This window comes from Elgaria multicarinata, chromosome 3, assembly GCF_023053635.1.
Source record: "Elgaria multicarinata webbii isolate HBS135686 ecotype San Diego chromosome 3, rElgMul1.1.pri, whole genome shotgun sequence".
NCBI classification, from domain to species: domain Eukaryota; kingdom Metazoa; phylum Chordata; class Lepidosauria; order Squamata; family Anguidae; genus Elgaria; species Elgaria multicarinata.
The window spans coordinates 89,313,311-89,336,599 of record NC_086173.1 but is presented as its reverse complement, the minus strand read 5'-3'; the positions used below and the strand labels follow the sequence as shown (position 1 = coordinate 89,336,599).

General features: G+C 43.0%; 1 protein-coding gene across 1 annotated transcript in view; it reads right to left on the bottom strand.

Moving 5' to 3' along the window:
* The window catches only part of NDST1 (N-deacetylase and N-sulfotransferase 1), a 29,812-nt gene extending 7,192 nt beyond the window's left edge, over window positions 1–22,620 (bottom strand). The window contains exons 1-9 of the mRNA XM_063120867.1: window positions 22,081–22,620; window positions 17,815–18,297; window positions 15,577–15,664; window positions 14,334–14,488; window positions 11,033–11,218; window positions 4,885–5,013; window positions 2,351–2,533; window positions 1,608–1,704; window positions 480–603 (exon numbers count right to left, since the gene is read on the bottom strand). Coding sequence (XP_062976937.1) covers window positions 480–603; window positions 1,608–1,704; window positions 2,351–2,533; window positions 4,885–5,013; window positions 11,033–11,218; window positions 14,334–14,488; window positions 15,577–15,664; window positions 17,815–18,297; window positions 22,081–22,587 — 1,952 coding nt within the window. The 5' untranslated portion in view covers window positions 22,588–22,620. The remainder of the gene's footprint in view (window positions 1–479; window positions 604–1,607; window positions 1,705–2,350; window positions 2,534–4,884; window positions 5,014–11,032; window positions 11,219–14,333; window positions 14,489–15,576; window positions 15,665–17,814; window positions 18,298–22,080) is intronic.
* Between the last annotated feature and the right edge of the window lie 669 nt (window positions 22,621–23,289).

Here is a 23,289-nt window from a genome sequence, read left to right as displayed (position 1 = left end):
CCAGTTGCAATGTGGGTTTTGGTTCCATAGAAGTGTCATTAGTAGGGATGTTGGAGAAATCTGCAATGGAACCAAATGTGCTTTGATTTTTAAGAATCTGACTTGCCAATTCTGTAGCGGACTGGCTTTTTCCCCATCGGATGGAGTCCGCGGACTTTCCTAACCTGAGCATATTTCATCATAGAAAAATGCACACACACACACAAAAAAAAACCTTTCTCTGATAGTCTAAAGCATGAAAATTCACATTTTGAGGAAATTTGCACATGTGCAACTTTGCGCAAATTCAGAAACTAAAAAGAAATCAGATTCGGTTGATGGGTGGGTGACGGAATGAAGGGCGTCCAACAATCCACAAAATACAAACAGAATGGATTTCTCACGATCCGTACATCCCTAATCACTACATGCCATGCTGTAAGACCCAAATGGAGCTTCCCACCCTCCCAGCCGAGGGGCTGATGTAAACTGAGGCCTACCAGTCAATGCCCTTGTGGTAATTATGTCCATTGAAGAACTGAATCTCTTCAAAGGTCTCCGAGCTGGGGTAGTTACTGCTCAGGTCAGGGTGCATCCCCAGGAACAGATAGAGGGCTGTGGTACCTTTACATGGAAGGGTAAAAGAACAGCGCTGAAAAATGATTTTCCTCTTTCACCTGCCAAGCTCCTCCCAGAGTTTTGTAGCCTGTGCGATCTTCTTAAACCTCAAAGCAGATGGAGCATATTCAGTCCCCATAACAGGTGCTATGAGCCAGTCAGGTGTTCTCATATCTGTATCCCATCACTCAAAAGTACCCTCCAGACTTCATTCTGTGTTTGCAGTAATTCACTCCTTTCAGTGCAAGGTGGCCTCTTTTGAAAGCGAACATCTTACAGGTAGAAAAATTACATGAATTCGTTCAGAAAGCCTGGGCCTTTAATTTGACCTTCTTATTTCTGACTGTTTTTGATGAGTGTTAAATATATTATACTTCTAAAATATGTGTAAGAAACTAGAGCTAGCAGGAATGGTTACGGTTTCTAGATTTCAGCTCATATCCCCAGCTTGAGCCATAATCACTTATGGATCATGATAGTTTGCATCTAATGTAGCTACTAAGTAGCTCCTTCACAACAGAGAACAAGCTCAAGAAATGACACCATCATTAGTGATAAATGGGTTCAAGTATACACCATGGATCAATGGGCTAGAGTCAAGGCTGCCCTGCCATTAAGCAGAATGAGGCAATGGCCTCAGTGTATGAGAGGTGGCAACAAAATCTTGGAGTAAAAGCATTTACGCTGCGCAGCTTGGTCTATGTCCCCTAGGTTAGCCTGCTGCCTTCAGGTGCAGTGGAAGATGCTGTACCATCATCAGTACTGAAGAGAGATTCAACTGACAGGCCAGTTGGCTTTCGTGCATGGAACGAGAGAGAACACCATCTTATTCTTGGCTTCAAGCAGCAAAATGTTCTGAGATGGCCATGGCTAGAGTAGTGCTAGAGTATAGTAAAAACTTGCTGCCCTCCAGATGTTTTGACTACAACTTCCATAATCCTTGATCGTTGGCCATGGTAGCTGGAAATGATGGGAGTTGTAGCCCAAACCACTCCTGGGTCAGAGCTTACCTGTCTTCTGAGGACCAATGATTAGCAGCTTGGGGAACCGGTCACAGGTCTTCTCCTTGGACCAAATGTCCTTGTGGCGTTTGTCCTCACAGGGATCCTGCAATGTGAGAATGTGTTGGGGATTCAATGGGAAATGGGTACAGGAAATAGGATCAGGAATAGGAAAGGGAGCTTTCACACCACAAATCAAAGAATCAGCTCTTACTGGAGAGGTCCCTCGAAAGCCACCAGTGACTTACATCCATTACAGCTAATAGGAAAAGGACACCCTCTTCTCAGCTACTATGCTATGCGTGCTTCATACCTTGCACTCCAAAGTTACTTCTAAGGATCTCGGCTTCCCCATCTTAAATGTGTAAGAAAAATACACTTTTCAAACTTTCACATAGTGCCCTGCCTTCTTCAGGAGGCAAAATGCTATGTAAGACCTTACCATCAAAAGAGGCGCTGTCACACCCTTGGTTTTCGTATCTACATCTGCCACTGGCAGCCAGATTCAACATGCAGCCCAGAAAAGAAAGCAGCAGAACACGCAAATCCTTTGAATTTTGCTCCATGCACACTGCTGCACAGATTTTTAACTCACTTTTACCACTCTTGCACTGGGCGAGGAGTGCTGCATAACATACAGCTAGCTGCTTGGTGTTATGTTAGAACCAAAAAAGTTAAATCGAAAAAGACAGTGCAGATTGACTTGAAGTCTTCTTTTGCTGTGCAGGCCCGGGGATGCAGGTAACGCATACCTGCCATAGCGGGTCTTTCTCCTCTGAGAATATCTGGAAATACTTTTGTGCCAGCTGGACAGGTGGCAGCGTCTGCAACTTCAAGTTAGTCCAGGAGTTGAGGAAGCGGACTAGGTGTCTAAAAGTGTACAAACCCAGGCGGTCATTTCCATAGTTGGAGAGGTGAGTCATGAAGATACTGATCTGGGAGAGGGGGAGAAGAGAAGGGGGTGGGATGGGGTAGAAAGGGCAACCAATCAGTATGATTCGTCAAAACAGCATTGTACTACAAGAAACTCCTGAGATCAAATATTAAATACTAAACTAGTGAGAATTACAGTACTGGATCAGGGTGGGATATAGCAAAGACAGAAACATTTATATAATCTTCCATGAACTAGCTGAAAACAAATAGGCCAAGCTGAATCAATATCCAAAAACCCAGAGGAAATTTACAAAATTGCCCATGATTGAGAAAGGGCAAATCGTTTGCATCCAGAATCTGATAAACAATGGTAACGTTGCTCCTGACTGTGGAAGTTCCAATTTTAGCCATCAATCTTCCATGTGTTCCATTTTACCTCACATTTGCACCCTGTCTTTCTGATAAGGCAATGGCATACATGGGAGCTATCCCCTTTTAAATGCATGTAAGCCTGTGGTCATCGCATCTTGCGGCAATGTTTTCCACAAGTGAAGTGTGTGTTGGGTAAAACATCGTTTCAATTATTACAAATTTATAGCCAAGCAATTTCAGTAGACGAGTCTCTTTTTACCAATTTCGATGGGTTTGAGAGAGAGAGAAAATGCTTATTTTACAGCATTCATAATTTTACCACATTTTTTTTCTAACCTCAAAAAAATTCCTAAGAAAAACTCCTCACCACATCCTTACTATTGAAAAACCTGTATAGATTAGCCTTTTTACCAAACTCTTTATTATTTATAAAGAGGAAAAGTAGCCAGGTTGTGCCATGCTAGTTGTGAATGCATAAATTTGTGGCCTAACTTAGCAGCACAATCTGGATTAATTGTTCAACAAGTCAATGTCTTCTTTTCCGATTAAAATAAATAAATAATAATAATAAATGATCCTGGATCACTGACCAATCTGATCTAGCAAGAAATGTATTGGCAATCTATATATGACTATATCAGGGCAAGCTGAGGAAGAAATGGGGACATCTGTCCTTTCTCAATAGGTAACTTGATTTAGCCTAGAATCCTAAAAGAAAAGTTTTATTTGCATAGAAGTTCTTTTAGATTTACTTTAGAGTAAACTGCTAAACCAGGGGTGCATAACCCCTTCCAGCCCAAGGTCCGAACTCAGTCTTGGAGTAGCTCTTGGAGACTACATTACAGTGGTGGGTGGGGCTGAAAATGCCATAAATATCAGCATATTTTAGTTTAAAGATCTTACTGTCAGTAGACAAGCCTTAGGAAAAGCATGTTAATCTTTTAGAATGGGGGGAAATGCACAAAAGCAAGACCACCACCAAGCAACTGGCGGTAGGAGAAAAGAAAACTAGGTCAGCGGAAGGGGCACGGCAATCTGGGGAATGCTGGAGGGCTGGACCCAGACCCCAGATGGGCTGTATTTGGCCCACGTGCCTGAGGTTTAACCCACATGTCCTGACGCTATGCTGCTTCATCACTTTGAAGCAAATAACTCTGAATTCCCACATAAAGACCTTCTACATACATAAGCGGTTATGTGTAGCATCTCACTGGAAGCCTTCTAAATAGCAGTGGATTGATAACATATGGTAGATGGGGCTTATGTACAAACTTAGTCACCAAGTGCAACAAGCCAGGAATCCCAATTTTTTAAAAGAGGTTGTTTAAGGTGACCATATGAAAAGGAGAACAGGGCTGCTGTATCTTTAACAGTTGTATTGAAAAGGGAATTTCAGCAGGTGTCATTTGTATGTATGGAAAACCTGGTGAAATTCCCTCTCCATCACAACAGTTAAAGCTGCAGGTGCCCTGCCCTCTTTTAAATCTGGTCACTCTAGTATAGCTCCTGCAGCTTTAACTGTGGTGATGAAGAGGGAATTTCACCAGGTGCGACATGCATACAAATGACACCTGCTGAAATTCCCTTTTCTATGCAACTGTTAAAGATACAGGAGCCCTGTCCTCTTTTTCATATGGCCACCCTAGGTTATTGCCCATGGATTGAGTTTAACTCTCACGTGCAAACACTTCCAGCTTCTGATCCCATTCCAATCGTATAGATACATCTCCCCCCACCCCAGCCCAAATGATTCAGTCATATAACTTAGAAATTCAGACTTTCTCTGTAGAGCAAAACAGCCTAAGGAGAAGGTGACTAACTGCCCCTCAACGAGATATTAAAGTCTGTAAATCATTGGGTTTTCTTTTCCTATTAGTGATCAAGTTGTCTTGCCATATGATAGTCCTCCTTTTTGTTGCCTGTGTTTTTAATTTTATTCCAAAAGTCCATGTTAAGGTGGAGGAGGAGGAGGAGGATGGAGGAGAGATTCTGAATGACTGCAAGGAGCACTTCCATTTCCCCTTGAGGTGGCACTCACAGGGTTAAGTAGCACAGTCAGAAAAAGCTCGCCTCCATTGATAATCTTATCCAGTTCATTGGAGCCACCAGGGTATTCGTTATAGAAGATGGTATGTGTGAACAAGCCACACGTTTGCCGTGGGAGAACCTGGAAAGAAAACATATCACAAGTTAAAAAGGATCTAAGAGGAGACTCAATGCGTTCCAGCTCTTCTTACAAATTCTGGATAGCAGGTTCAAGGTGTCCCCACTTTCTTTTAGGGAATTGTACACAGGCTGTTTGCCTAGCACTATGTTTCTGTGCACCATATCTTCTATGACTTTTTAACACTGGAAGATTATTGCACAGCCTACACACAGCCTTTCCTTACAAAGTCTAGGTTTAAGGGGACTTTGTGTGCAACTATACGCTAACACATTGTAGCAGACTTTAGAAAACCTGGGAGAGGAAGAAGCAACCAAAAAAGTTCATTCTTGGTTTTAAGTGCTTAAGATTTAATTTTCCACTGCTACTGCAAACAATATTTTCACTTTTATGTCTACTAATTTTGTATTTATTTATTTTAACACAAGTTGTATATTTCATTGCTCTTTAAAGTAAAAAACATCAGGCTGCTCAGAGGCTTATAGGTACAAATTTCAAAATAGTTACAGATTTTATTAAGCTAAGAATCAGAACCAGAAAGTCTGCTTGGAAGTGCCTTTCCTGTTGGCGCTGATGTGCCGTTTATGTATGGTTTTCATGAGTTCACACATTGTGCACGTAACTCTCAATCGCATTCCAAATTTGTTCCACTTCTCGTTTGGGAAGTACAGTACTAAATTAGTAGAAAAGAAAGCGGACTATTCTCCCTGCTGACCTAACCCACAGCACCTAACCCAAGATCCAGTGTAGATGTCTTCATCTGTGGGCAGCTGCTGAGCAACCTATTAGAAAGAAGCTGAACATTTTCTTCCTCATATTAGGCATTATAGCAGTTAAGTCTGGAAAAATCAGATTTCTCACCCTGCTTGAGCAACGAAGCTCACTGGCTCACAGCAATGCCCAACATGGCAATGGCTCCAGATGTTGTTGGATTCTAACTCCCATCATCCCCAGCCAGCATGGCCAGTGGCTGGGGATGGTGGGAGTGGTGGCCCAGCATATCTAGAGGGTGGCTTGTTTGCCTTGGAAAAGTCATTGCTTAGTCTAGTACAGGGAGGGGATCCTGTGGCCCTCCAATGATTTGGACTACAAATCCCATCATCCCAACAACTAGCCATTGATGGGAGTTGGAGTCCAACAACATTTGGAGGGCCATACGTTCCCCACCTCTATTTCAGAGAGCTGTTGCAAGGCTAAACGCATCACTCCAAGATCCTCAGAGGAAAGATGAAATATGAATGTAACGAATACATTCACTGTGTAGAGGAGGCAATTATGTTCCATTTCCTTCCTTCCCAAGAAGAAAATATCTCTTCCTGCTCAAAACTCACTGCACTCCAGAAGCCTTGAGGATAGAGGTAGAAAATACAGCAGCTGCCCCTTTTGACCAGATTAAGTTATCTCAAAGGATCATCAATTCCCATCAGCTATTGTAGAGAGCCAGTGCGATGTAGTGGTTAAGAGTGTTAGACTTGGGCTTGGGAGATCCAGGTTCTAGTCCTCATTTGGCCATGAAGCTCACTTGGTGACTTTGGGCTAGTTATTGACTCTCTGCCTAACCTACCCCACAAGGTTGTTGTGAGGATAAAATGGAGAGGAGGAACACGTAATCCATCTTGAGCTCCTTGAAAGAGGAAAAAAGGTGGGATGTGAACCGCCCAGAGAGCTTCAGCTATTGGGCGGTATAAAAATGTGATAAATAAATAAGACACTGCCTTGAAAAGTATGTGGACCATCTTGAACATCTGGAAGAAAGAGCTCCAAAGGATTTGTTCCTTTTTGCCCAATAGGATGCACTCGAGATCATTTGGAAGGCTCTATCAGCTGCTTGGGAAATTGGCTAGGCTCAATGTTCTCATCAATGTCATTTATTTTTGTTTATTTTGGTTTCTATTATAAAGCAAATGTTCCTAGTTTTACAAAAAATATACTTCTATAAGGCAGAAAACCATACATGGTACAACTTTACATTCTGAATATTCTGTATTTAACTATCTTCCTATCTTTCCTCTTCTGTAACAAAAGGATGAGAGCCTGTCTGTCCTTCCATGCACCCATCAGCACTATATTGCCATGACCATGAAATCTAGAGACCTGAAACCTGGCATGCATACACAGGGGACTCCAGGGAATTATTTGCACCTTGGAGTTATTTTGATTTTAAAATGCATTAATTAATTTTTGTTAATTTAAATGTATCCATGTGATTGAAGCCTGGAGTAATGTTTTCAGTCATTAGAAGTATTACATAGCTTTGCAGTCCATACAGTCTGAAGCCACAGGAGATAAGTAGGCTGATGGACTGATTTATATGTCTTCTCCCCTTCCCTCTGCTATGGGGCAACCCAACCTCAGAAGAATAGGGTCAACAGGCTACTCCCTCAGTGAGCTATAGGGATGCACCATGGCAGGGGCTGTGACTTCACGCACATGGAGTGGGCACATTGTTTCGAACTCTGGCAGCTGTGTAAGTTTGCTTGCAGGCTTCCCTGCATCAAAGTAAGGGCTGTTCCAACTCATGTAAAGCCAGATCCATTCGCTAGTGTATATTAAGACAATTTAATAAGCAAAGCATTTGTCCAAATTAATCTAATACCGATGGAGCTTTGGCCAATTTCCCAATTGCAGCTGTACACATTCTTGCTGAAGCTAACAGAAATAAGGTTCCTCTAAGACAAACTGTATTAAAAAAATCCCAAAAGTGCATTCTTTGAATTATATTGGATGTCATGCCCATTCATTTATTTTATTTTATTTATCTAAAATCTTCTCATAATAGTTTAAAACAGCTGGACAGTGCCAAAAATATATTAAAATATATGCTCTTTACCCCTAACATCCTCAGTTCTGATGAACAATGCCACAAGAGTTGCAGTTCGTAATAATTCTCCTTCATTGCCATACTAACCATATTTTTAATTACATTTCCCCAGAGCCATTCCTCTTTGAAGATGGATTCCCCCATGGACTTTTCCATTTTGCTTGGAAGTCAAGACTGCCTACTTCTTGTTTTCAAAGCAGCTTATACCATTTTCCAATTAAATCTCTTGTCTTCAAAGACGTCAGTAAGTCTTCAGCTTCTGATATCTCCTGAACACTCCCATATTTCTAAATCAATGCACTTCTTCCTTGGATGAGCTCAAACAATACAGGCCCCTTTCCCCTCCATGTTAGCTATCATTTCTTGATAAAGTACCAGCCTGTCTCCTTGCTATAACTCACCTATTTGCACTAAGCAAAACTTATACCAGCTTGAAATGTCAGGCAATATCTCTCAGATATGACGTTATAGAATATAGATGTTTAAGATGAAAACGCTGGACTGAAGGTTCTTTTAAATCTGTATCAACCCTCAATGCTTTTGCCATCTATAAGAAGGCGTGTGGTAGAGGGGAAAAGCACCACTGGACAGGTGATAGACAAGAGACATGTTGTACTAAATATCCTTTTAATTAAGATGTTCCATGTAGAATTTCATGTAGAATTTCATATAACACTCTAATCAGCTCAAGTCCAATATCTCAATCAAACAACCTTCTGTTAATGTTAATATTAACCTCCTGTATAATATTGCCAGGATTCGATCATTTTTGTCTGTCTCTTCTGCCAAGACTCTTGTTCATGCATTGGTTATTTCTCGGTTGGACTAGTGCAACCTTCTTCTCACTGGCCTTCCTTCTTCTCACATCAGTCCGTTGGTTTCTGTTTACCACTCTGCTGCTAAGATCATCTTCTTGGCTCGCTGCTCTGACCATGTAACTCCACTTCTGAAATCTCTTCATTGGCTTCCAATTCACTTCAGAATCCAATATAAACTTCTCCTGTTGACCTACAAAGCTTTTCACTGTCTAGCTCCTTCCTATCTCTCCTCTCTCATCTCACACTATTGCCCCGCTCGTGCTCTTCGCTCCTCTGACGCCATGTTTCTCGCCTGCCCAAGGGTCTCTACTTCCCTTGCTCGGCTTCGTCCATTTTCTTCTGCTGCCCCTTATGCCTGGAATGCTCTTCCAGAACATTTGAGAACTACAAGTTCAACCGCAGCTTTTAAAGCTCAGCTAAAAACTTTTCTTTTTCCTAAAGCTTTTAAAACTTGATTTTGTTCTGACTTTATACTGTTAGTTTTACCCTACCCAGTGCCTGTTTACCCTACCCTGTGCCTGTTTGCTTTCTCTTCCCCTCCTTATTGTTTTATCATGGTTTTATTAGAATGTAAGCCTATGCGGCAGGGTCTCGCTATTTACTTTTTTACTCTGTACAGCACCATGTACATTGATGGTGCTATATAAATAATAATAATAATAATAATAATAATAATTCTGTTCCCTTGAGAAACAATTTTTTTTTAAAAAAAAAAAGCTAACAAAAAAACCCCAAAATGAACAAAGTTTGTTTCATTATGGGTGTTGTCCCTCTTGCTATTTTGTATTTTTAACTGTTCAAATCTTATCTGTTTGTAGCCCCTGAAGAAGGATTTTGTTAGAATCTGAAACGTCAAGACTTTGATACAAAAAGAAAGATTATTTTTTTTATACTTTTCAATAGCAGCAGAGCCTGTCTCTCGTCTATCAACCATCTATAAGAAGCCACGGACAAGAGTTCATCCCTAGCTGATGACATCCAGCTTTCTTTCTTGCTGTGTTTTACTTAAGCATCCAAGAGTAACTTCCTGTGCCCTTAAAAAGAGTGTCTGGAGGCTGAGGGCAGGAACATATGGAGCAATAGGTTGGACATGTAGCCAGACAAGATGTGGAAGTGATGCCAGTAGGGAATGGCCGTAGCCTGGGAGAGATAACGCTGTCTGTGACTGATGGAGCTTCTGTAACCTTTCTGAAGAGGCAAAGGGCTTTTCTTGGACCCACCAGTGCTTCATGCGAAATACGTCAGAGCAGTCGCTAGGGTGTTGCCTTCATGGCGCTGCTTTGCTGCTAATTTGGAGAAAGCCCCCACAGTTTCGCTGCTGCAGGGTGGAGGTGGGAAATTGCCACAGCAGAGAGGAGTGTGGGCTTTCCCAGCAGCGCTGGGAGACATTGAGTTTGGAGCTTGCCCTCTGTCCAGCCCTCCTGCGTGTCCCCTTGACTTACCGTGAGGCTTGATTACCCCCCCAACACCTTCAAGGAGAAGCAAGGACACCACCAACAGCATTAAATGGAAAAGCCATGGTAAGTCAAGTGGTTTTTTTCCGTGCTGTTTCGCTGGAAAACCCCAAACTGGGTGCGAGTTGGCGGCTGCATCGTATAAACAACGCAATCCTGTGCCTGTTATATTGGCTGCCAATTTGCTTCCAGGTCTAATCCAAGGTACTGCTAATTGGCGGCCAATCGGCAGGTGGGGAACATGTGGCCCTCTAGATGTTGTTGGACTGTGACTCTCATCAGCCCTAGCCATCATAAACAATGATGAGAGATGACGGAAACCTGCCCCATTCCTGCTTTAAAACCTTGCACAGCCTGGGATCCTCATACCTTAAGGCCTGTCTCTTCCTTTATGAGCTCACTGGCCAACTGAGGCCTAGTTAGCAGAACCTTGTTTGCTCTGTCCTTGCATTGGATTTGGACAGTAACAGCCAAGACCCAGGCTCTCTCAGCGATTGCCCCCTGTGGAACCCCTTCCCAGAAAAGGTTACAAGAGTTTACTGGCTTGTTGGGAAGGTTGCAAACCCTCCCAACAGACCTTCGGTTGAAAAGTGCCTCTTCATTTTTTTATTGGCAACTGATTCTTTGTTTTTACTTTTGGTGTATTTATATTCCTTATGTAAACTTCTTCAAATTGTGTTGAAGAAGTTTACATCTGTGCTTCAATAAATACGTAGACCCAGAATGAATGGCTATTGGGCAACCAAAAAGATGAGACTTTTAAGCCCAGATTTTAAACAGTATTAGCTATTGTGTTTTCAGTTTATCCTGTGAATTATCTTAGCAGATTCCTTAGAAGGATATTAGGAACTTTCCTCCTTTTGAATTGGTTGGTGTACCAAGAGAAGTTCAAAAGAGCATGTTAATAATCTGTTACCCTTTCTACTTACCATGATTCCATCATGGATAAAGCCTCGTCGGTAGCGGGCTGGTTTGAGGTGAGGATACTCTTCGGTGCTTGTGACTCTGATCCCCCACACTTGTTTCCAGGCCTCATACAGTTGCACATGGACCGGGTACACTCCTGAATGATGGGGTGCCACTGCATATCCCATATCAGTGGGAATGCCATGCTCCTAAGACGAGAGAAGACAACTTGTAATGGCATGAGCCAGAAAAACCAGCAGAGTTTTAATGAAAATATCCTATTGCAAGTGAACAGGATCCGGCCTTTCAGTTTTTGAAATTATCTTATTGGTACTCTGCCATACAATCTATACTATATACAACCCGCATCCTGTGGACCACATGTGCCCCCCCTGACACATGTTCTACAGTCCCCATGCCCCCACCCCTGGCTGAATCCCAACCTCTCTCCTGAGCCAATTAGTGGGGTCACTGAGAGAAGTCTCTCTACAAACCAAAATTAGCAGAGGCAAGTGTCAGGATCCTTCATCAAGAATTGGGTAAGAGGGTTCAAGGTAGATTTTGCCCTCTCTGTGAGATAGAGAAAAATACACTGAACGGGTATCACAGTTGCAGGCAACTAGTAACACAGAGTTCTGCCACTGCTTCCCATACAGATCAGACAGATCTATGCCCAACTTGTGTATCTCTACAGCAATTTCTGCCAGCAGAATGGGCCTGAAGGTTTTTATTTGATCAATGTGCCCTAGCCTGAAACCTGTCTCAAAGTTCTCCAACAGATGCAAGAGGGTTGAACTGGATTACTATATTTGTACCCTCTTTCACAGCCAAGAGACGTTCTATATTATGTCTAAGCAATTCTCCCTTGGGGACACAGGGATGTCTGTAGTAACACATTTTATGAATCCACAGCTTATAAAACACTGTAGAATATGGACTGCCACCCAATAGTAACACATCACAGCTTTTGTGTTTAATTATTTTAAGAAAGGTCTTCCCCAAGATTTCATGGGTATGTTTCCCCCTCTCCCCTTTCCTGGTGTTTCATTTATTTGTGATGTTTGCAAATAAAACATCACAAGGTGATGTTTATGATGGCCAGTGAGGTGGTGTTTGCCCTGTCCTGGACGGGGTTGAACTCTCCCTAAAGGATCAGGTCCGTAGTTTGGGGGTGCTCTTGGATCCAGAACTGTCACTTGAGGCACAGGTGAACTCAGTGGCAAAGAGCACCTTTTATCAGCTTAGGTTGATATACCAACTACGCCCTTATCTGGACAGAGATAGCCTAGCTACAGTTATCCATGCTCTGATAACCTCTCGTTTGGATTACTGCAATGAGTTATACGCGGGGCTACCTTTGAAAACAGTCTGGAAGCTTCAGCTGGTACAAAACAGGGCAGCCCATTTACTAACGGGGACTGGCCGGCGAGTTCACATTACGCCAGTCCTTTTACAACTTCTTTGGCTGCCAGTCCAGGTCTGGGCCCGATTCAAAGTGCTGATATTGACATTTAAAGCCCTAAACGGTTTGGGGCCGGGTTATTTGAAGGAACGCCTCCTCCCATATGTACCTGCCCGGACCTTAAGATCATCTACAGGGGCCCTTCTCCATGAGCCCCTGCCAAAGGAAGTGAGGCAGGTGGCTACTAGGAAGAGGGCTTTCTCTGCTGTGGCACCCTGGTTGTGGAATGAGCTCCCAGAGAGGTCCGCCTGGCGCCTACACTGTACTCCTTTTGTCGCCAGCTGAAGACCTTTTTATTCTCTCAGTATTTTAGCACTTAGTTTTAACTTGAATTTAAATTTTACTGTTCTGGCTCTGTATTTTAATCTTGTGTCGGTTTTGCTGTGTGGTTTTATCCTGGTTGTGCTTTTTATACTGTATTTTGTAATTGTGCTTTTAACCTGTTGGTTGTTTTATTATGGTTTTAATTTTTGTGAACCGCCCAGAGAGCTTTGGCTATTGGGCGGTATAAAAATGTAATAAATAAATAAATAAATGTGTAATAGCACAGAAACAGCTCCCAAATTCCCCATAACTTTTATACAACTCATCTTAAAACAACAACTAATAATTTAATATTTTTGTTCTCCACTCCCTTGAGTGGGTCTATTCAAATTGGCTCTCTGCCATGCTGAAAGAATTAAAACTGAAATGTGCATCCCACTGAAGGCACCACTACGACGTCATTGCTTGGCAGCACCCATTTTACCAAAAAGAAAAAAAGAAAAAAAAAGGTCAGATAAGAATTGTGTTGAAAGGTTTAGAATCTGACAAGTCCACTGGAATTAAGGAGCTGAATGAATAAATAATAACGTCTTACATTAGAATGCACTCTGCAAAACAAAAGAAAACTAAACAAAAGAAAAAAAGAATCCACACTTAGAACAAAAACTACAATTGTGTTAAGTTAAACTAAGAAATGTTCAAGAATTCCTTAGATGAACTCAGCACAGCAACAGAAAAGTTGGAAAAAACAGGAACAAGCAAATAGTGATAAAAGCTCCTGTCATTCTTGCAAACTGGTAGCATAAAGCAGAGCAGCATATAGATGCACTAAGTATTACTAGGGAAACCATTTTTCTGTGCTACTCACCAAGAGTGGCATACTCAGGGCAATTGCTGGCAGGGATTTTGAGCCATCAGAGTTGTCCTGGATAAATTAAGTTTTGTGCTGAATAGCTCTTCAATGACAACATTTAGGATTTAAGTTTATAACAGAGATTTGCGGAGGTGGGAATTAATAGTGGATGGACTATTCACTATGCTCAAAGATTTACATTTCTATTAAGAACAGACAGAAAATGGTGGAACTACATATCAATGGCTGAGCATATAAAGCAGGACAGGAGTATGACATGGGGGTTGGGACTAGAGAGGCAGGGGGAAACAGCCCATGTATTTCTCCTGAAAGCCCAATTCAGTATAATTTCCCAAAGGGTGCAACAGTTCTGTTTGACAAGAAGATAGGATGAAAAGCTAGTTCTAATAAAATCCTAGGAGACTAGAATATTGGGAGATTTTTAAATACACCCAAATATCCCATTCTTTCCATAGGAACATGTCAGAAAACAGGGTTTCTCAATCTGCTGTAGCAGCCATAAAAGTGTACAAGCTTTAAAGAATGCTGCTTCTTGCTATCTTGATTTAATGCACTATGACCTGCTAATCCGGTATTCTCCTTTCCTTTCGGAATGGCAAACTTGTTATAAACTTCCATTTTGGACTGTAAGCAGTTCGAAAGCTAATACCTTCTTCGCTCGGATACACAACCTGCCTTTTTGCCCCCACCATCTCGCTCTGCCCCTGAACGGCATCTTACTCACAACAGCAAACTTCTTGTTCATGGTCATTTGGTCAGCCAGCACAGATTGGTTATGGAAGAGGTGAGGCTGCATGTGACTCCACATGTGGGGGAACCACCAAAACTCCTTCACGTACGAGAGCAGCAGGTCATCCCCCTCGTCTTCTGCATCTGTACCTGTCAGGCCCAAACCACCATCATCATCGTCACTCATAAAGGCTGAAGCCATGAATGAAAAGCCATCCCTCACAGGGTCAAACCACCCAAACGTTTTGCCACTTAAAAACCTGAGCAGCATTAACTGACTGGTTTTTGTACCTCATGGTAAAAACAAACAGTTTTTTTTGTTTATTTTAAACCCTTGTTAGTCATCAACAAGTGGGAGCGAGAAAGCAGGCATGCTAGCTCCCAGGCACCCACCTGCTCACTCCCGCTGAGTTTTTGTGAACCGCCCAGGAAGCTTTGGCTGTTGGGCGGTATAAAAATGCAATAAATCATCATCATCATTATCATCATCATCATCATCATCCCAGGGATACTCCATCCCTGGGTTGTTTATCATGACATCTAAATTGGAATTGTGGGTTGTTGGGGGAGGAGCAACCCAGATTTGTAATCTATAGTTCTTGTTCTTGGGTTACTAGTCTGGCTTGTTCCTCCTCCAACAACCCACAATTCTGGGTTTGGACATTACGATAAACAGCCCAAGACTGGAGCATCCCTGGGTTGTTTAACTCTGTTTAACTCTGCCCAGCTACAGTGGGAGTGATTGAGCTGCGAGAACTAGCACGCTTGCTCCTATTTCATTCACAACAACTCACAGTTTAACAAACCATGGGTTACTGTGCCGTGTGAGTTGGGTCAGAGATTGACCACACCCAGAAGCCTTGATCTCTAAGCGCAAAAATGAAACAAGAAAGAAGCTTCATTGGTAAATCTGATGCACAGCACCATCACCACACCATTTCATGTCTTAATCCACCTGCATGTTTAGGCAGGTAAAACATCTGGTTCAGGAACCACATAAAGTGAAGGTCTTGTAAACCCAGTAAGATAACACACTGTATATTTATTTATTTATTAAATTTATATACCACCCCATAGCCGAAGCTCTCTCGGCGGTTTACAAAAGTTAAAAACAGTGGACATTAAAAAAAAAGTATTCAAAATTTTAAACCATCAAAAATATATAAAAACAACAGTATAAAACAGTATCCATTTTAAACAACAACAGTATATGCACACTATACCATCTTCTTTCTTACCTGTGTGGAAGAATTTCCCTGAGTAACCCAGATTGAAGGTGAAATTTGGAATATGGGTGCGCAGTTCATTCTGAGTATCAAACAGAGCCTACAGGGTGGGAGGAAAAAAGAACATTTAAAATCAGCGCCTATGCACACCACTTACACACATTACAATGTTGGGGGCATACAGTCTGCCAAGTTACTCCTAGACTGCCTCACCCCCAATTCTTTTGGCTCAGAGCCCAAATAAAAGCAGCACATAGGTCATACTATAGATCATGGATTGCTACAGATAACTAATGATCCAAGTAATCATTAGATTCCAGTGCCTTCCTGGTCTTTATGTCACCCAAAAAGGTACACATTTGCACAAATGTCTTAGAGAAGCAAAGATAGGAATGATTGAGAAGGTATTGGCTTGTAGGTGTTGTGCTACATCATTTGCATCTGCAAAGGAAGTCAAATTGGAGAATATTCACAGCAAGAATTTCTGTCCTTACCTGCAGGAGGCAGGGATGAATCTTCAAGGCAAACTATTGTTCATCACCGCAGCACCCTTAACTATACAGCTTTGTTACTAGATCCAACTTTGGGCCATGGCTATGGCAATGCTGCCAGACCTCTTAATCATTCAGCTCATTTTGTTGTATATCCGGTGTTTTCTATCTTGTGGGCTCCTTATTCCATTGCTCAAAATTCTGAATCTGGCACAATTGATGAATGAAAAGCTGCCCATCATCTCCTAAATTTCACAAGCATGCAGCCACACACCAAAAAGTGTAATCAGGTGCACCCAACATCAGGCCCTCTTCTCACATTATACTGGTGACACTGGAGTTGCTACAGCAAGACTCCCTCCCATGTCACCAGGATTATGTAAGGAGTCCTACGCTGCCTGGCAGCAGCCCTGAGTGCAGCTCCTTCCCATCACTGCAAATTCCAGTTTCCAAAGAGGCAGTGGGGAGGAGCGGCAGCACTGGCTCTTTTCCTATGGTGTCTGCCTTCTCATGCTATCCCAGTTGTGATGGAAAGAGCCACACAGCACCAGTTCCTAAGCCACCAATATAAATGCAAGTAGGCCTTAGTGCTAGTCAAGACACTGGGTTTTGCCCACACATCCTTACATGTGCACTTCAGAGGTTAACATGCAAGCCAGAAGATCATTCTTACTGGGCAGTTGCAGCTTGCCTTTTCTGAGATAACATTTTGCAGCTGCCCAGGCTGCAGAGGCCAACAACCCACAGTCTTGGGACTCACACATCACTTTTGCTAATATGAGCATGCCCTTGAAGACAGCTGGGATGGATCATGTGAACAAAAAGTGTATTGACTGACTTAGCCTTTGGTAGAGAAACACTAACTATTTAGAAGTGGAGGTGTATCAGGGGGGACATTTCAGATGTTCCTCACCAGGCACATCTAAATCTTGCAGAACTGCTCTCCTGGGAGAGATGGGTCTTTGTCCGGAAAGCAGCTGCCAATGAAATCTTTGATTGCAACGCATTTATTAAATTAAACTGGTTACCTAGGATGTTCAATAACCATCTCTATTTTTGTTAAGACAACAGATTGTTAAATCTTTGCCTCCTCTCTGCTTTACAGTGATACTCTCTGAAACAATTAAAACCAAGACGGATATGTGCTTAAGTGACCCAGTGTTAAATTTGTTGCATGATGTATGTCTTTATTGCTTAAAAGGTGCCCAAGACTTAAGCCATCATTTCTTTGAGCAAAGACAAATAATCTAATCCCCCTCCCCCACTCTTCTCAAAGCAGACAGTTAGTGACAAAAGCCTTAATATGTAAGAGATAAATATTTAATATTTGGTTCTGGCCAGCTGTATTTGGTAATTATTGCTATGTAGTTCAAAGCTCATTTTTCCCTTAAGCAACTAACATTTGTCCCAAGGTCATAGCTCTCTTGGCCTGTTGTATATTTTTTAAAGCACCTGTATATAGGACTATAGTCTTATAGAAAGTTCATGCTCTTCACTGATACAAAAAGACGGACTCATTTTAAGAGCATGAGCTCTCATAGACTATAGTCCTCTTCATCAGATGCTGCAAGAGCTGCAAGAGCTGTCCAATATGTACCAATTCTGTTTTGATCCACCATATTTTAATTCTACTGCTAATTGAAGCACAAAGAAACTGTAGCAATAACCTGTAGCTTTTAGTCCAAAGAAATTGATTCACAGATCAGCAACCCCCATATTTCCCTAGAAAGCCAACCTCAGGACCTATGGGTGTAATTACCTTGACATCATCCACCTTCATCCGTGTGCCTTCCTTTCCGACAAAGATATCATCTATGTCTACCAAGATGTAGCGGTCAAGGGAAAGAGAAAGCCTCTTGCCAGTGAGGAAGGAAACTGCATCCACAAAGACTAGTTTGTGCAGCCAGAAGTTCAGGTTGTTGCCAAAGAGGACTCTCTGAATGCCGTCATGAAGACCCAAGTCCTGCACCACAGTAGTATGGAGTGCGGCATCAATGCTCATGTGTGGGATGGATTCTGCCGACTTGGTTTTGGCCAGGAGGACAGGTTCATAGGTGGAATGGTTTGATTGGAATACTGTCCAGTCCTCCCCTGGAAGAAGCCCCTTCTCTACGTCGCTGGGCCGAGTGATGTATAGGAGTGGAGATTTGGGATTGATGCTGCAGTCCTTAAGCGCAAGGTTGGAGTGGAGAAAGAGAGGGAAGCCTTTCAACTGAGCACTCAGCAAGCTGTTCTCATTGGCCTGTAGAGAGATCACATGAACTTAATGACTACTTTAGACAGGAATTTGTCAGGCAGCAATTAAAGCATGGAGAAGCAGGAAGGACAGAGCCTGTCACCAGAGAGATAGAAAAACATGCTCTGGTCTTCAGTGGACACTTCAATAACTAAACTTTATTAACTTAATGCATCAGATGAACAAAGTTTGACTACTACTAACCACAGTCTCAACCACCGAAACATGGAGAACCTCAGGGTGGGGGGGAGCCATGAAACAGAGCATCTAGAGCAGACTTCCCCAAGCTGACCACTGGCCATGCTAGCTGAGGCTGATGGGAGTTGAAGCCCAAAACATCTGGAAGACACCAGGGAGGGGAAGGCTGAGCCAGAAGAAAAGAGGAGCCAGGACTTGATAGGCTGCTTATCCCTTCTCATGGCAAGCCTGAACTAAGAGTTGTGTCCTAAGTGTCCATTTCACTGCCTGGAAGTCCACAGCCAGCTTTACAATCTGCACTGCTCCCCCCACCACAACACTGGTGCTATGTTGAGGCACCTTTAGCAATAAGGTGCCTGAGTCATACGTCAAAACCTGGAAGGAGTGGGTCTTTGGTCTGGTTCCCAAGCAATGGGGCGGGGGGGGGGGCGCAACCATCTTGCTGTGACCAGTTCCAGCAGTCTCCTTGACTTCCCATTTGGATATGACCACACAGGGCTAATAAGAACAAGTGCCCAGCTCTCCCCGAGGTGGTAAACTTCTATTTGGGCTGTATCACTTCAGACTGCAGATGAGGGCTCACACAATCAAGTGCTCCTCCGTTAAAAGCTGATTCTCTCCACATAGAAAATTAGAGTAACTTGGAGTCGCCTTTCTCCCTGACATCTAATTTTCTTTGTAGAAGAAAAGCAAGCTGTACGGAGAGTCATTCCATCACGTAAGCCCTCATCTGAAGCCTGAAGTGATGCAGCTCAGACACTGGTTTACCGTCTCCAGGCAAAGTAGGTCAAGATTGTGACATTCAGAGTGGCATATATGTACATAGAGGATCCACTTAGTAATGCTATCATTTTCAATGCTTTTAGAGTTTCCTATTTAGAAGCAGGATGCAGAGAATTTGAGAGAGGTGACCTTTTCACTCTTTAGTTCTGATGCGTGAAGTACTTATTTAATAAAGTGGCACCATATACAAAAACTCTTTTAGCTACCAACACTTAGAAAAGAATAGAGAGGGGTTATGAAAGTGTGGTGAAGAACTACAGCCCTATTTTATCCCACATTTAAGTATTGGCAATGCTTAAAAGGGAGCATAATAGCATCACGTGACCAGTGTACAGAGAACTGAATTTCTGAAAACACCTCCATATGTTTTCTGAATATGTCACACCAGGCTTCTAGAAAAAAACTGCTCTATGGAATTGAAAAGCCAAATCACTTCCTCCTCTCTATAGTCACAAGGAAACAACTAAAATAAGTGAGTGGGCTGCTGGCATAAAATCAGCTAGAGAGAATGAGAATCCAGGAGCTGTGCATACTGAAAATTATAAAATTTCTATTTAATTCTCTGCCTCATCCAAATCACACACCAAGTCTGGGGCTGTTCACAGCATCAGGATGTGTGCCCCATCTCTAAAAGAGAGTTAATGGAACTGAGATATTGTGAAGAGAGAAAAAGAAAAGATACTGATTCTGAACGGTCAGATGACAGCCTAGAGAAAGTTGTTCTAAGACAGATCAAAATCAAACTCAGATTTTCTTCCTCCTTTCTGACTTTCCCACCCTCAAAAAAGGGCTAAGCCAAAGAATACTGGAAGAAGTAGTCAACACAGCTCCACCTTATAGGATCATGGTGGGTGTCACCTGGTGCTTACATCAGAGGAATACAGATGGTTCTCAAGAGATATCCTATAAGATTAAAGAATGGGAGTGAGGGAATCTTGACAACGATGGAAAGGCTGCTGTTCCCACATTCTAGTGGTGACTCTTCCACGCCTTCCACTTTCCCATTAATGTCAAGGGGAGAGAAGTCATGCATTAAACCCCTTTATTACAGCAATGTGCATGTTGTGTGGTCTATGAACTAGAGAGAGAAATGAACTCTAAAACACACACACAGGCCTTAGCTAGACCTAGAGGGGATTTTTTCATCGCGAGATCTCCCCCTCAGTTCACATGTGGCATGCGACGACCTCAGACAGAGAGGTGTCGCACCCGCCATTTTTGTTTGTTTGTTAAAGCGACAGCAGTGCACGAATGCTCGTGCGCAAAAGGTAAGTTTCCTTTGGCTCTTTAAAAACTTAACCAATTTATTATAATATGAACCTTGCCAGGCACGAACCAGGAAAGCAAGAGAAAATCAGAATGGAAGAGAAAAAGATTGCTGTGCAGGAGGAGTCCATCAAAAGCAGCGGAATAAAGCCCCATTTAGCCCCCTTCACTCTTCAATCCTTATCCTTCTTGGCTTACCTTGTCAAGCACAAAAATGCAATAGACCTGTGACAAACACTGGATGGATTGCCTTGGCCTGCACCATTTAGGAGGTAAAAATATCCACCTTGCTTCTCTCCTGACTGCCTCCTTTAAAGCTCAGCCCAAAAGCCACCAAGGGAAGCAAGAATCTAGGGTAGGGTGGCCTTGTCAACCTTTAGACAGAGCCACTATGGTGTCCCCCAAATCCCTGTTACAATCTATTCTCCTCACACATTAATCAACTCCCCCCACAAAGGACCATTACTGTTATCTTTGTCCTGTCATCAGCAGAGCTACAGCAGCGTAGCCTCATCTCAAAAGACGCGAATTTGTAAATCCGTTCTTGGCATCAGTTAAAACACACAGCACTTTTACTTATCAGGCTTGGCGCTGGCCAGACATCAAGCCCTTCAATAGCAAGCAGTGATGATGAGAAGGTGTCCAAGAAAGGCTGACATTTTTGCAGACTGTAGGCCCTTCAAATATGAGCCAACTAAGGGCGCCTTCATACAGCACCTCTCTCAATGTTAACATGAGCAGATTATCACCTAGAAAATAAATCAAATCAGCCAAGACCCATCCATATAAATGGTGCCGGTACTCAGAGGAACATGGCCACTTTGACAAAACCTTCAACCTTGCATTCACTCACAGCACTGTTGCAGTACTAGCACAAAGGCAGGGAGGGAGACTATGGCAGAGCCTTCTTCAGCCAATCAGTTCAAAACCTTTGGCAGAGAGAATTGTGTTGGGGCCACTGACTCTGTTAAGAAGCTTGGATGCAGGAAGGAAATAGGGGAACTGAAAAGCTTCCTAGAGTTAAGCAGGGGCTCCTTTCCTGACATGTACACAAACAACTAAGGACCAAAACAGACATTACTTTAATTCCATATCTAGCAAAAACATCTCTCACTTTTTTAATTTTTACTCTAGAGTAGGCACAGGAGACCTGATCTGAATTTAAAAGCCCCTACCCTGCACCCATAAAACGAAAACTAGCCCATCAGGGGAAAAATAAATCTAGCCCAAAGGGCTGGGCTACTATTTGCTGGGCGTTTGGCTCATAGACCATTAAGAAATTATCACCTTCCACAGTTTCAAGCCAGGGAACTACAGTCAGAAATAGTGTAGCTCCGTCTCTACCACCACATTTTGTTGCGGGAGTTAGCCAAGACATACTTGTCTTTTTGCAGAGAGATAGCTCTGCTTTCCACTACTGCACAAATCCTGTCCTCGTGTAGTGGGCGGACCACCTCCCCTTTCCCTACCATGCCCGTAAATGCTTCCTCCTCCTCACCCCCACCTATTCCTGCAAACGCTTTCCCAAATCAAAAGCAGTACCTTGAAAAAGCCAATGATTCCAACACCATACTCTACACAGTACTTGTCCAAGAGCTCACGGTTCCAGGCATCGAGGTTCACATACTTCAGGATGTTCTCATAGATGATCAGTGCAAAGCGCCCTCGGTCTTTGTCAGTCAATGTGGGCATGTCCCCCTTCCCTGGAGCAATCTCCGTCAGATATTTGAAACGACTGGATTCCAAGATGGCCACAATCTCCTGGCCCAGCTGAGAGTAAAGACTTTCCACAAACACAAGAACCAAAGGGTCTGTGCGAGAAGAATCTACCACTTTGATGGGCTTTAATGGAAGTAGGCGTGAAGGGGCAACCTTCGGTTCATCACAGTCTGGGCTGGGGATGTCCCCGGAGGGCTCCAGTCCCCTCTTCCACCCATATAAATAGTATGCCGAGACAAAAACACTGAGCAGGCAGAAGGCAAAGAGCAAGAATAGCACTACCTGAGGAGACACCTGCCGGAAACTCCTCCGAAACCTTACCAAAGTCATCCTTGCTTTGGAAGAGAGTGTTCAGGTTGCTTCCCCTCCCCACCCACCCTGCCCCCCTCCCCTCCCTCCAGATCTTGACTCAGGCAAAGGCAAAAGATTATTTCACTAAGAGGCAGGGCCTATGTGGGATTGCCGCTGTGACAGTCCGTTATCCATCCTGGCCTTTTTTCATGTCACCATGGCAAATCCATTCAAAGTTCCCTTCCAAGGCAAAAATTCCAACAGCTGCCCATCATCACTGTCCCATCAGGATGGAAATTTGGCAGACTTCAGCTTCTGGAACACCTCTCAACAGGTAGGGATGCATGGTGATTCCTTGCGTCTGCAATCAGAAGGACCGCTCTGCAAAAGAAGTAAGTGGGTATTAGCAAGCCATTCTGAGAAGAACCTCGCCTCCCAGTCTAGGATATCCCTGAGCAAGATCTGCCTCTGAAATAAGGGATTCATTTCCAGGAATAAATGGGATATATTTATGGGCTCCTCATGTGGTCTTCATATCTTCAATAAATGAGAAAGCGCTACAGCCTAAGCTGGCCTTGCAGTCAAGACTGTCTGCACACACAAAATGGTAGGGAAATTAAATTTGCACATGCTCAGGCGCTCCTCCCTTTTTTATTACTACTTCACATGTACCAATGCAATGCACTTGTTTTCGCCTTGGGGCATAGCAGGAGCTGCGTTTTTTAATAGGTTATAGGGGTG